Source organism: Quercus suber, unplaced genomic scaffold (assembly GCF_002906115.3).
Source record: "Quercus suber isolate HL8 unplaced genomic scaffold, Cork oak 2.0 scaffold_240, whole genome shotgun sequence".
In the NCBI taxonomy this organism is placed as follows: Eukaryota; Viridiplantae; Streptophyta; class Magnoliopsida; order Fagales; family Fagaceae; genus Quercus; species Quercus suber.
Window position 1 is genome coordinate 510,680 of NW_027069697.1, and position 14,298 is coordinate 524,977.

General features: G+C 35.6%; 1 protein-coding gene across 3 annotated transcripts in view; it reads left to right on the forward strand.

Moving 5' to 3' along the window:
- LOC111998443 (uncharacterized) overlaps nucleotides 1-14,298 on the forward strand; it is a 31,810-nt gene that overhangs the window by 13,353 nt on the left and 4,159 nt on the right. For 2 of the 3 annotated variants that reach the window (XM_024030534.2, XM_024030536.2), the window contains 4 exons: nucleotides 1,769-1,838; nucleotides 3,763-4,007; nucleotides 10,692-10,808; nucleotides 13,542-13,593. In XM_024030534.2, the coding sequence (XP_023886302.1) occupies nucleotides 1,769-1,838; nucleotides 3,763-4,007; nucleotides 10,692-10,808; nucleotides 13,542-13,593 (484 nt within the window). The remainder of the gene's footprint in view (nucleotides 1-1,768; nucleotides 1,839-3,762; nucleotides 4,008-10,691; nucleotides 10,809-13,541; nucleotides 13,594-14,298) is intronic. The other variant, XM_065780589.1, reaches the window with a different exon arrangement.

Here is a 14,298-nt window from a genome sequence, read left to right on the forward strand (position 1 = left end):
GGGGGGGAGGTGTTTGAATTACTGTTTGTGACTGAACATTGTGGCCACCATGGGTTTCTATTAGCACAAATTTATTCCTTTGATTTTTTGAGAAATAGATAATACAAGTATATATATTAAGAGTCAAGTGTCAAAGCATTGGAGCCAGGCTTTGAAAACCTAATGCCTAAGACTCATCGAAGGTTTTTGTATCTGTGCAACTAGAAAGATACCTATCTACCTGCAATCTTTGTAGACACCTCACAATTTTAAGCTGGGCCACAATGGATACACACACTCTATTGGATTCTGTTCCATATTTCTTCTGTTAGTAGAGACATGTTGGTGACGTCCCATATTCTTAATGTGGGATGAGAATAGTGGTGAGTGGTTTATGGTTGCTGACCACATAAACTCTAGTCAAATAAAGCCAACTTTGGAGTCCTACCCATTGACTCCTATCATGGTTGCACATGATAGTATGATACTTCATCCATAAACTATTCGTTATTTGGTTATTTGATGCCATGATTGATCTTATATTATCAGGTACCTTGCTAAAGAGACTACTTGGGATCTAGAGGAAAATTCCTTTTACCACCTGCTAGTTCCTTTTATCATGATGTTTAATGATAAAATCACATATAAAACTTCAGAGTTGGGATGCCAATTTTGCCCCGCCTCACTTAACCCGCCCCTCCCCGCTTCCCCCGACACTCTAGTCAAATAAAGCCAACTTTGGAGTCCTACCCATTGACTCCTATCATGGTTGCACATGATAGTATGATACTTCATCCATAAACTATTCGTTATTTGGTTATTTGATGCCATGATTGATCTTATATTATCAGGTACCTTGCTAAAGAGACTACTTGGGATCTAGAGGAAAATTCCTTTTACCACCTGCTAGTTCCTTTTATCATGATGTTTAATGATAAAATCACATATAAAACTTCAGAGTTGGGATGCCAATTTTGCCCCGCCTCACTTAACCCGCCCCTCCCCGCTTCCCCCGACGCGGGTTTTTCCCGCCCTACAAAGATGGTGGGGTGGGGATGGGGTAAGATTTTAGCTCCGCACCACCGAGCGGGGATGAGTTTAGAATTTTTAGACCCACCCTTCCCTGTCCCCGCCCCGTCCCGCTCCGCGTTGCTAAAGGTTATAATTGTAAATTTTTCATACCCTAAAATCCTATATTTAAATAAACATATTAATATTAACTTATTTTATTATACTTGATGTGGTTTTCTACTTTTATTTTGTTATGTGTTATACTATGTGTTTTTTTTGTTTTTGTTTTTGTTTTTGTTTTTTGTGATTGTCTTGTTAAATACTTGGATATGTTATTCATTTTTTTTCTTCTAAAAATTGATTTGATTTGATGGGATAAATTTAGTTATAATTTCAAGTATATTTTTATTAATGAAATAGGTTTCATTAAAAAAATTGTACTAGTTGTAGGGCAAATGAACAAAAAGTAGAGTTTTACGGGGTGAGGTGAGGCTTTGCGGGGCCCAAGGGGCGGAGATGGGGTGAGAATGTTCTCCCTGTCATGCGGGTCGAGGCGGGGATGAGGCAAGACAAAACCATGTGGGACGGAGACGAAGACCCCATCCTTCGGCCCCGCCTCGTCCCATTGCCATCCCTACTTCAGAGTGAATCTTTTCTCTTTGCTTAAGTTATTCCCTTCCTTCCGCCCCTTCTTCTCCCAATGGGAGTTAGCCCACCTACTAATAAATAAATAAATAAGTATTTCATTCCTTTGGATAATCCTTGTGTTTTCCATCAGATAAAGAAGATTAGCTGGAAAAAAGGCCAGATGGGGCATGACTTAGAATATGTTGACTTTCCAGATGAAAGTAAGTATTCTGTTTCGGTCTATGTTGCTTGGTATACCCTATAATATATGTTCTCCAAGGTCATGCTTGTTAAATTTTTAGCCTCATTAAATAAAATAGTGCTATGTTCTTCTTAGGCTTCATTTGTTGTCACTTGTCCAAAAAGTAATTTGGGTCTCAAAAAGCAATCATAGAAAGTATCAAATTAGTAATTTTACAAGCGCTCCATTTGTTTCAATGGAAAATCTTTTGCGAAGATGGTTTTCTGCAGTTTTTTGTGTTTGATAGCATCGGATTAAATATATGTAAAAAAAAAAAAAAAAAAAACCAACTATCTTTGGTCAAGGAAAATCTTATTAAAAATATATCTTTTTTTTTAGAGATCGTTTTTCATTAAAATTTTCCGGAAAACAACTCTATCTCATGCCACTCTAAATAAAGAAAGTTAAGAGGCAATACGGAAACTATTAAAAACAACTCTATTTCATTTTAAGGACACTACCAAATGTAGGAAAATGAGATAGATTTCCAAAAAATACTTAAAATGACTCATTTTTTAGAAAACATTAATGTCCAAAAAAATGCAGTGGAAGAGTGATTTTTGTCAAATAAATGAGTTTGAAAACAAAAAGTGGAAATAAACACCTACATAATGTTCTGTACTTAAGAAATAGTTGTTGCCATGAAGATAATGTTGGCTTATCCGATCCTAATATTATATATGTATAAACAGGTGATGGATGTGAGAATCAAAGAAATAAATGAACTTCTTAGCTTCTCTGATAGACAATTACTACCATTGAGTAGCAGGACATGCAAGATTTTTTTATTTTCATAAACAAATACGTTGAAAATCTACTGGATTAGTTTGTTTCTAGAACTTTTTTGAGAGGTAGTTTGTTTCTAGGTATTGAATGCTAAAAATCCATTGGATGTGTGATACAGGGCAAAGAGCTAAAGAATCTAATCTAATCTTATTAGTATGGCAGCAACCTGATGTTTCTATGGTTATTTTATTGTAAACTTGAAAAGGAGGTTGAAGAGACTGTTTTTTTTTTTGGGGGGGGGGGTTGGGGGGGTAAGGTAGTTAAGATGTGGGAAATTGGGATTTCAAAAGGTTCTGGAGAGGGAAAGGATATGGATTCAAATTATGGTGAGGAAGGGCAAAAACTAGAGGTTGTTCTAGTGTTATGAATAGGAATATGACAAGAACACTATTTATTTTTTTGTTCTAGGAGTGTTTGGGTGCTAATTGATGGGAGAAGGGTTTGAGGTTCCTTCTATGATGGAACATTTAGGCTTATGATTTCTTACCAATCACCTTTCCCAGATTCTGCATAAGTGGGGTGTTTTTGCACTGGGTGCCAATCATATCTGGGGTTTGCTCAGTGTCATGCCTAGGAGAAAGGCTTGCATCATAGAAACCTTAAAGCAATCTTCATAGCTCTGATATTTTTGCAAAACATATTCTTTCTTGAATAGTACATGTTCATATAACTTGAATAGAACATGTTCATATAAAAGATGACTAATACCTCACCCTAACACGACTTGGATTTAAAGGGATTTGATCAGTAACTCCAATACCTAATACCTCACCCTAATAAATGTCCACAAATAAAAACCCAAAACGTAATAAAACCTAAATTAATTCTTTTTGGACCACATATATCCATGTTCAGAAATACCTGAATGTTGAATTAAAATAAAATAACATAAAATAAAAACCATCTTGTTGCTTGATAAAATCCAAAAATAAGATTTAATGGGCTACAAGTACAGCTGGTGTCTAGAAATATAATATAGAAATATCTCTGCCTCCTAAATTTAGATAAAACTAAATTAAAACTAAACCATCTCCGTCTTGCTTGCATTTACGTGATGAAATGTTTGTGCTTTTGTTTGTAAGAACTAGTTTAATTCTTCTGTTTTACGTCCTTTACAGAAATAGAATGGGCAAAACTGTATCAAAAGCCCATTAATGCAAAGGAGGTAAAAAGTCAATTGATGGTTCGTCCTTGCTTTCCTCCTATCTACCGTGAAAGTGAAATGCCTGATGTTAATACCATCTCAGAAGTGGTAGTCATTTTTGATGATGTTTTGAAAGTGGGGGATTTGGTAGACTGGTTTACTGATGGTTGCTATTGGTCTGGAAGAATAATTGAATTATTGGGGGACGGGAAGGTAAAGGTAATATTTCTGTCATCCTCTTTGTATTGAATACTGGATTTGCTTGCTTGTTATCATCTTGTCTCGTCTAATTTTGAGATGGTTTGTGGATATGTTTTTTGCTCTATGCTGTTAATCATACTGACCTTTTTATGTATAATCTAGTTGCTTTTTTATTTTTATTTTTTATTGAGTGTCCGGTTGTAATTCTTTAAGGGCGCTCACTTTTGAGCATTCTATCTTTTTTGAATAACCTATTTTGTTTTGTTTTTCGAAAATTGTTTGGATAGTCTAGTCATTTACCTCTGTAACATTAGTTCCAACCACTTAATTACTTGCTTTAGCTACCTACCTTGATGTTAATATTTTGGTTACAGGTTGTATCATAAATATCCAAGTTATTTTGTTTCTAATGCAACTAATTAAGTGATTTCTTTAAAATCAAATATTTACTTCCCATTAGGTTTAGGGTATGTTTGGTTGGGTGGATTTTAGGTAGCATGGAAAAAAAAAGAAAAAAAAGAAGAGAAAATGGGAGGGAAAGAAATTTGTTGAGGTGTTTTGTTAGGAGAGGAAATGAGAGGGATTTTGGTGGGGCCTAGGTATTTTCTCTCCGGGCCCACCAAATTGCAATCTCTCCAAAAGGAGAGAAGAGGCAGGCGAAAATGGGAGCTAAAAGAGAAAGACACAAATACCCTTAGAGGAAGGTTCAGTCGAGTGAAGGACGAGTCATAGTGAGTCAAACCGAGATTCATGCCAAGTCCACCTGTCATCGTCCTCTCCAGTGGCCAGATCTGCAAAATATACCTTGAGCAAAATCAATCTGGAAATTTGGTTGTTCCAACTGTTGAGGGTTTTATTTATTTATTTATTTTAAGAAATAGGGCGTGGGTGGGTTTTTTTACTCTCCGTGTGCGTTTTTTCATTTGGTAAGGTTGGTGATTTTTATTTTATTTTTTTCCATTTCACCAGGTGGGTGTTTTTTTGTTTTTTTTTGGTTACTTTGTTTGTGCGTTTTTTTAATTTGGTTTTTTATTTGGTCAGGTGGGTCACTTTTTTTCAATCTGTGGATGAGTGTTTTTTATTATTAAAAAAAAAAAAGATAATTAATTCTAGCCTTTTAAAAAAAAATTTATGTATTAGGGTATATTGGTAAATTTACACATTCTATTTTCTGTCCTTCTATTTTTCTTCTCAACCAAATAAAAAAGTTTTCTGTCTCTCCACTTTTCTACTGCTCCAACCAAACACAAATGTTGGAAATTAAAATTTTTTCTATCTTTCCACTTTTCCATCTCTTCTCAATTTTCTATTATCTCACTTTTCCATCCTCCCAACCAAATGGACCCTTAATGAGAATTTGGTTTAATGATTAAGAGTCATTGGTCTCATTTTTAGACTTACTTTTTGATAAAACAATTTTAAAGATTGAGATTAGGAAGCATATTATTTTTACTGATTTTATTTATCCTTAATGAGAAATGGGTTTTTTCTGTTTTTGAAAATGGATTGCAGTTTTTCCAGAAGTGAAAACAACAATTTACCTCTTTGTGGCATACGACAGTTACAATTTCTTCTCACGTTTAAATCCAATACTAAACCTCTAATGGGGGGAAGCACAAAGAGATATCCAATACTACTTAAAAAAAAAAGAGAGATATCTAATACTAAACCTCTGAATGGGGAAGCACACAGAGATATTTGAGACTAAACCTCTGGTGGGATTTCATTAGTCATTTAGAATTAAGTTTCCTTAATAATAAATTATAACTAGAATTCAAGTTTTTTATGTTAGTAATAATTAGGACTTAGTAGTCTATAAAAACTTAGTATTGTGGTCCTATCAGGAGGGATTATTATGATGAAGAATAAGAATCTCTTGAAATTGTTCCAATGCCCTGGTGTTGACTCCTAGAGGTTCTCTTTTGCTTGATGTTGCTCCAAGCAAGCCTAGGTGTTGACTTTTAGGCTCTTTATCTTTATATTTTCATTTATTTAATTTTCTTGTTGCATCGTTTTGGTTTAACCCGCGTCAAATTTTGGTGATGACTCTAGCCAATCCTAGGTATTGACTCCTAGAGGTCCTTTTTTGCTAGTTCTGACTCCTAGGTTATTTTATTACTTTATTTTTCCAGTTCTTCAATTTTCATGTTGCATCGTTTTGGTTTGTCTTGCATCAACCTACCTATGGTGATGGACTAAAGTTAAATATTTATTTTTCTATTAATGGCAAGTGAAAGTCTCATGCTTCCTCAAACCAATCATATAATCCTACTTCATATCATTTGCATATTGTGTACTCATGTTTTTATAATAAATAAATAAAACATGAAAAAAAAATTAAAACATTTAAGAGAATTCAAAAGAAAGGTTGACAAATACAGAAAATAGGAGGCTCATACATAATAGCCACTGTATCTGGCAAAGTAGCTCAAAATGTGATCTAAGTGCCCTCGATAGGTGGCCTTTGGTGGTGGATGAGTCTCAAATCAAGTTTGGCCCTAGTGCCTCTATAATTCAACAACGAGGAGTGTGGGGAAGTGAATGACGAGGATGCTGATCTTGGCATTGTCCATGATAATGGTGGCCATGGATTGAGGATGGTGATGAAATTGTTAGCGAAGAGAGTAATGGCGAAGATTTGTTGCACTTTCTAATGAAAATAAACGGAATGGGTGATGCAGGACAACCAACTAAAGAGCCATGTGTTTGGGAAACAAAGGAAGAATAGAACAATGGGATGGGACATAAGAATCAACACTTCGGGTTTGCTTGTAATTAGCAGCAAGTAATTAAAAATAGAAAAATAGAACCTAAGAATAAGCACCAAGAATGGGCTAAAGATCGGAATCCATGAATCAATACATGTGCTTGCTCGGAATCAGCACCAAGCATTGGAAGAAAACTTCTAACCCAAATTATTTTAATCCATGATAAAATGTCGACAATAGTGAATCTAGAAGCCCTTGTAGGGTTCCCAAATTAAATCCAATATGAAGAGAAACTCATAATGAGAATATATGAGATATTGAAGTTAAAAATAAAGGGGTAAATACACTAAACCCACCTGTGGTTTGGCCTGTAATCACTTTACCTACCCGTGGTTTAAAAAATTGTCACTTTACCCACCTGAGGTATGTTTCGTTTGTTTTCCGTAACCCACATTTGTTAAAATTAGGGGTAAATAGGTATTTTTGCTCAAATTTTATGTCTCTCTCCTCCCAAAACAAAAAATAGCACAAAATTATAAGAGAAACAAGATCAAAAAGTGGTATTGGTCTCTCTCGCAATTCACATAAATCTTGAACATAAAAAACGTACCCAAAAAAATAAAACCCAGATCAACCTACCCAAATAACCGAACAATACAATATTGCCCTTCAATCAACCGAACAATACACTATGACCTGTCTCAATCAAATATATTATATATACACGATTTTTCTCATCTCAAATACACAGTTACTTTCCAATGGGGTTTGAAGGTCGTTGTCATTGCCCCACACGTTACTTTCTGAAGCTGAAGATGATCATGATCTGGGTTGAGGAGGTGCAAGGAATTCATAAAGTTCTCTTAAGGAATTCATAAAGAAGCCCGATATCGTTGGATCCGGCCGGCCCATCAAATCCCACCTCTTCTTTTTTATTCGTGTAAAAATTGAGAAAATAACGTTTTTCTGCGGTGTTTGATCTTTGAATATCCTTTTCCCTTCTAATGAACCAAGACCATGAATTGTTTGTGAAAATGCCAAAGAGAACCCCGATTGTCAGCACTCCATAAGGCCACTTACTCGAAACAAGCTAACCTGGTGCTAAAAATAGCTTTTATTTCTGCAAGAAGAAGATGGAGGTTGTTCTTTGTGGGACATGTCTGTGAAGGGAGAGGTGAAAACAGAGGGGGTCTTTATTAAATTCACCATTCTCTTATGCTGAACCTTCCCTACTCCACAAGCCTCTGTCACAAACTGATGTGGGTCAGGCCAGGAGAGCTTGGAGAAGTGCTTAATGGCAACAAGGCCATTGTTTCGAAGCTTCCCTTTGTAAACCACATTGAGAGCTCTCTCTCCACTCTCAGAGACTATCAATTCACTACTGAACCCATTTGTTGCTGCTCTCAGAGACTATCAATTCACTACTGAACCCAAATATAGGAGTTTTGAATATAGGGAGAGGTGAAATCAGGAGTTTTGAATATAGGGTCCAAATATTAATTTTCACAAAACCCTCCCTTTTGATTTTGTTTCTCTTGTATTTTTGTGCTATTTTTTGTTTTGAGAGGAGAGAGAAATAAAATTTGAGCAAAAATACCTATTTACTCCTGATTTTAACAGAGGTGGGTTATGGAAAACAAACGGAACATACCTCAGGTGGATAAAATGACACTTTTTAAACTACAGGTAGGCAAAGTGATTTCGGGTTAAACCACAGGTGGGTTTAGTGTAATTACCCCAAAAATAAAATAGAATAAAATCACTCTAACAGCATCATTTTTGATCAATTGGGTTCAACAAAATCATTTAGGTTTAATATTAGAAATTTGACCTTGTTGAGTTTAGTGGCAGCGCTAGATGGGTCACCAACCTTGGACAGAGTGGGGTTTTTGTATGTGTGCGTATGTTTATTTTTTTTATTTTACAAAATGGGTTGGGCCATGCCGTGTAGATTGAATTGCTATTTCCCACCTTAAACTATGGGGTCATTTGCAATGTGCCCCCTGTACTTTAAATTTGAATAATCACCCTCTAAAATTATATTATTGGTTGTATTGGAGAGAGAGAGCGAGAGAGGGGGGAGGATTTTCTTGATTTGTATCTTTAATTCTTGGAAACTTGTAAAGTTAAGGCCTGGTAATGAACCAACAAAACCCTTGAGGCTTGTCAGTGTTGTTAAATGCATGGAGAAGTTGTAGGAAGACTTTTTCAGAGAGGTATGGGTGATGAATTTAAATTCCATCTAGTTAGCCTAAAATTTATGTTGCTATGTGGCTAGTAGAGTTAGGATTTAAGAATGTTAAACTTTTTAATCAGGCCCTTTTTGGAAAGCAGTCATGTCAAAATTTGATTGAAAGGGAGGCTCTCTAAAGACAGGTTGTGGATAAAAACTATGGTACTTTTTGTGGTATTTTTAATTAGGCACTTTTATGAAAGTAGTTATGTCAAAATGTGATTGAAAGGGAGGCTCCTTAAAGAGAGTTTGTGGATAAAACTATGGTACTTTTTGTGGTGGTTGGTTCTAATATGATGAATAGTCCAAATGGGATGAACTTATGGAAATATATTAGGAAGGGATGGGAATGTTTTCTTGTTTTGCTAATTTGAAGTGGGTGACAGCACGTGCCACTTGTATAAATTGTTTGCATGATAACTGGCAAGCAACCTTTGATGGAGGCATGTCCAAAATTGTTTCAGTAATTTGTAACAAGGACACTTTGGTGGCAAATCATATGAACGTGACTATGGTAATTTGCTTTGGGACACCAATATCTTGAGAACTTTATATATAAAAAAGAAAAAAACAATGTAAGATTGGGAGCTAGAACCTTTATCTACTTTTCTACTTGACTAATCTCAACCATTTTCCCTTAGAGAAGATGTTCTTTTTGTGGATTGTAGCATTAGGTAAAATACTAATGATTATTTTAAGAAAGCAACACAACCAAGGAAACCACATATCACCTACTCATCCATTGTGAGTTAAGTAGCCAAAGAATTTTGGGATATGATCTTATGTTTATTTGGGGTGCAATGGGTCATGCCTAGATGGTTGGTGGATTTCCTTGATTGCTGGAAAGGAGGATTTGGTAGGCATTGTAATTTAGGCATTGTGAATGCCTATTCCTTTATGCATTAGGTGTTGTACTTGGAGACAACACAACACATCTAGTTTATGAGATTGTGAAAGAACAATTTCAAGAATTGAAGACCCCAGGGGTGGGTCCAAAGGGCCCAGCCTTGGTGAGATTCTACATCATTAAAAATGAATAAAAATTCAAGAGTTGAAGACTCTAATGATTGGATAGCTATGATTGCTTTATATATTTATTTATTTTCAAATTTGTTAAAATTTCTTGGTGTATTCCTTGTATACTTCCCATGTACATGGGTTGTGCTCCTTTGCACTTTTAATGAATTTTTTTTATTTATAGAAATAGAAATTTATTGGTTTACTAACTCATGCCTTTGTCACATGCTCAGTTTTGTTAGTTTTGACCCAAAAAAGAAAAAAGAAAAAAAGATTTCAACCTAATCAAAACTTCAAGGAGGTTAAGTATTGGTTTTTAAAACTGAAGGAAGTAAGTGCAATTAGAATCAACCAGAAGGACAAAAGATAATACAAGGAGGTTAAGTAATCAACCAGAAGGACAAAAGATAATACAAGGAGGTTAAGTATTTTTTTGATCCTTGTCAATTTCTGAGTGTGATCTATACTGGCATCCATTTATTGTTTTTGGAGGTGTTTATGAATTGCTTTTTAATATATGCTGTCAAGAAACTGAGCTTAAAAACACCTATCCAAAAAAAAAAAAGGCAGTAATTCTTCACCAAAGATACGAAGAAAAATGACAAAGAAAATCATTGATATTGTCTTCTGTCCTGTGTTCATATAATTTTGAATATAATGCTTGCCAGTACATACTTTGCTAAGAAAGAAGCATTATGTTTCTATATTTTTCTTTTCTTATTTTTCATTTTGTTGCTTTTCCAGATTGAGTTGCCACCTCCTCCCATGGGTGAAGGATTATCGTATGAAGCCATTCGCAATGAGCTACGGCCATCATTAGATTGGACACCAGAATATGGTTGGATGGTCCCTAAGCTTGTGGTAGCTTTCTTCCTTCTGTGTTTTTGCTTATGTATTTATAAATAAAGTTTCACTCCAAAAGTTGCATTATAAATGACAGAGGTTAACTTGAAAAAAAAATGTTCTGCATAACTAGGAAATGCTCACTTTTGATGAAATCATGCATTTATGCTGGCTTATTTCTTTGTTGAGTATTTTTTGTCGCCTGTTATGTACTTTGGCAACCATTGGATCAACATGCATATGTTTTGCTTGATTTATGCATTCTTTGTATAAGTCAATAAATGCTACCATGGATGCTATTAAATTGTAGTTCTTTTTTGGGTTTAATTGTATTGTACTTCTATGAAGAGCGAGGGACTTGCGGCCCTTGTCGCATCCATCCGTAGCCATAGACATTTAAGGATCACTTTATCCAACCTAGCAACCTACTTGTCTCTATTATCCAACTTACTACCTGTCTCTATATCCTGTTACCACAGGAGTAGCTTGTCGCATAGAGAAGTTGCAAGGGGATTTCTTATGGGGTTGGAATTGGAGATGAGTTTAAGTTTCCTCTGGTTAATTGGAGGAAAATTTGCAAACTAATTCAAAGTGAAGGGTTAGGCATTAGGATTCTGTTTGGCATTAGTTTGAGCTTTTAGATTTTAGTTTTTATGCACAGCTATTTAAAACCTCACTTTTTCAAATTTGTTCAAGGTATATGTATACTTTAGCACACTTTTAGCAAAACGTTTTCAGCAAAAAACTAAATAAGTTGTTCCCAAACAGACACTAGGTAATTATTGGGGAAATGATTTTGGAGGTATGCAACTGAGAGAGGCTTTATAGATAAGGGTGGTGTTCCATAGATATGGTTGCATGTGGGGTGGTTGGTGCTCTAATAGGTCCCAGGGCCATTTGGGGTGAATTAATGAAAAATTATAAGGAAAATTTGTAATGGTTTTGTTCAATTCACTAGTTTTAAGTGGGGTGATGATTCTTGCATACAGTTTTGGCATAATTCTTGGTGTGGTGGACAACCGGTGGGGGAGAGATTCCTGAAACTATTATGTATTGCTTGTGATAAGGAGGGTTCAGTAGCCAGATCATTTGTTATTTTCTAGGGATAATTATTACCAGGTCATTACTATTGTGATCAGTGGGATTTGGAGCTGGAATCCATGGTAGCATTCATGGACATTATTGATTCCGAGTAGGTGAGGAGGGGTCAGATACTATGTTGGATTCCATCTAAATGGAATGTCTTCGAAGTTAAATTCTATTATAAAGTATCACACCCTCCAGCCTGCTCATTTCTTCCTTAGAAGAGCTAATGGAAGCCTAAAGTCCCAACCAAGTGGACTTCTTTCTATGGACAACCACTTTGGGGAAAATTTTAGCAGTCAATAATCTCAAAAAGAGGCGAGTAATCTTTATAGATTAGTTTTATATGTCTAAGATGGCTAGGAAAACAATGGATCACTTCTTCTTTTCCCTGTAGCGTGAAAGCTTTGAAGCAGGGTTTTTGTTTTTTTTGGGGTTCATTGGATGATGTCATAGGGGGTCGTGGAGTTTATAGCATGTTGGCAAGGCAGGTTAGGTAGATGCAGTAAAATAGCTATTTGGATTGTGATATCGCATTGTCTTATGTGGTGTAGTTGGAGAGAGAAGGCTAAAACTTTTGATGGTTGTGAGAAATCTGTTCCTAGATCTAAAGTTTGTATTCCGCAAGTATCTTTTGAGTGAGTGAGCTTTTGGTCTTTTTTCTTTTGCTAATATTCCTGGTAGGGTTGTTCAAACTGGACTGATAACCGCTAAAATCAGATGGCTTCCGGGTTGAGCGACGGTTGTTAAAAGAAAACCCAAATCCAACTGATTTGACCAATCTCTGCTGTTCTCCGATGCCGTTCTCTGTGATATAAGGGTTTCTTTGCAATCCTCCACGAGGTTCTGGTTAGATTTCGACCAGATCTGACAAGATATCAACCAAATCCGGCGAGATCTGCTCTCCCTGCCATTTTACCGTCTCAAATCGCCATCCGTTGAGACCAGAGTTGTCCGAATCTCCATTCCTTCAGGGTCAATGGCGGGTTCTGTTCTTCCCCACCAGAAATGGTTGGGTTGAGTCCGGGTTGAGTCCAGGATGAGCACTAACCCAACCTGTGGATATCTCTAATTGCTTGAGATGCTTGATAGCTATACTTTTTATACTCAATGCTGGTGTAAGTTTTGTATACATCCTGTGTACCTGGGTTACGCCACTTTCGCATTTAATTAATGAAATATTTACTAGAAGCTGAAATTACTTGGGTTTGGTCACTTGTCTTTTAGAGAGATTGAATGAAGACCACTATAACATTTTCATGTGCTATTCAACTTTTAATTGATTTTGAGTGAGGCTTATACAAATTTTATGTAACTTGCTTGTAATGTGGTTCTGTTGTTGTGTGTTTGGGATAGTTTATTTTCCCATTTATTTGTATAGGTGCAGATTTTTAAAGCCTTACTTCTTTCTGGGTACAACTTGTCTTTTACGCCAAATAAGTAAATGAATATAATCTATCCCAAAGGGATACTCTATTAGATTTAAATGTGCTGTCCATGTAATTTTATCTTCAATTATTCTGTAGATTCTGATGCAACTCATGCCTTGTGTTCTGTGATGAATCTTTATCATGTAGGTGTAGGTGTAGAGTTAGATATGTTAGACTCACCTCTAGGTAATTATTTTTTCTTGTGTTACTTATGTTTGCAATGCCTTGGTGGTTGTAGGAGAAGGGCAATGATCGTTGTTGTGCTCGGATTGTTAAGCCTTTCACTCAAGGTAGGGATGCGATTTTTGGGAATTGATTGAATTAAATTGTTGCCAATTTTGTGTACACTTGTCTTAATTTTGTATATGAATTTTGGGAACTGCATATTTCATAATCAATGGCTTTGTGAGCTCTAGCCTGCAGTCCTTCTATTAGGTCATTGAAGGCGTAACATTTTATATTCTTCATTTTGGGGAATGCATGATCAGTCCTTTGTCTGCATTTGGTTTTTACTGCACATTGAATATGTCTTTACTCTCATTTTTGAGGGAGATATATACCCTATGAGTTGGAGTTTTTAGGACCATGGTAATCGCACTATCAATGGTTAACTGTGGTTTAGAAACCGGACCGTTGAGAAAACTGAGAAAAAGTGAGAGGTTTGACTAGAGGTTGATTAAAGTTGGACTGTGATGTTATAAATAATATAATTACAAATAAATAGAATAAACTGTGAAATTAAAAAAAACTTATCAAGAAATTAACAAAATTTACTATGTGATATTAAATATTTAAAAAAAATTTCAGTAAATTTCACAACTTATGGTGAGAGAGGGTTGATGCTACTAAATTTGGGGCATTACCTTATAATTCACACCAATATTTCTATTGTAACTACTGTTTTGAAAATTGAGGGCCCGTCTGGTAGCAGTGTTTAAGTATTGTTGTTCAGTTTTCAGTGTTGTGGAAATATGTGTTTGAGTGTTATAGAAATA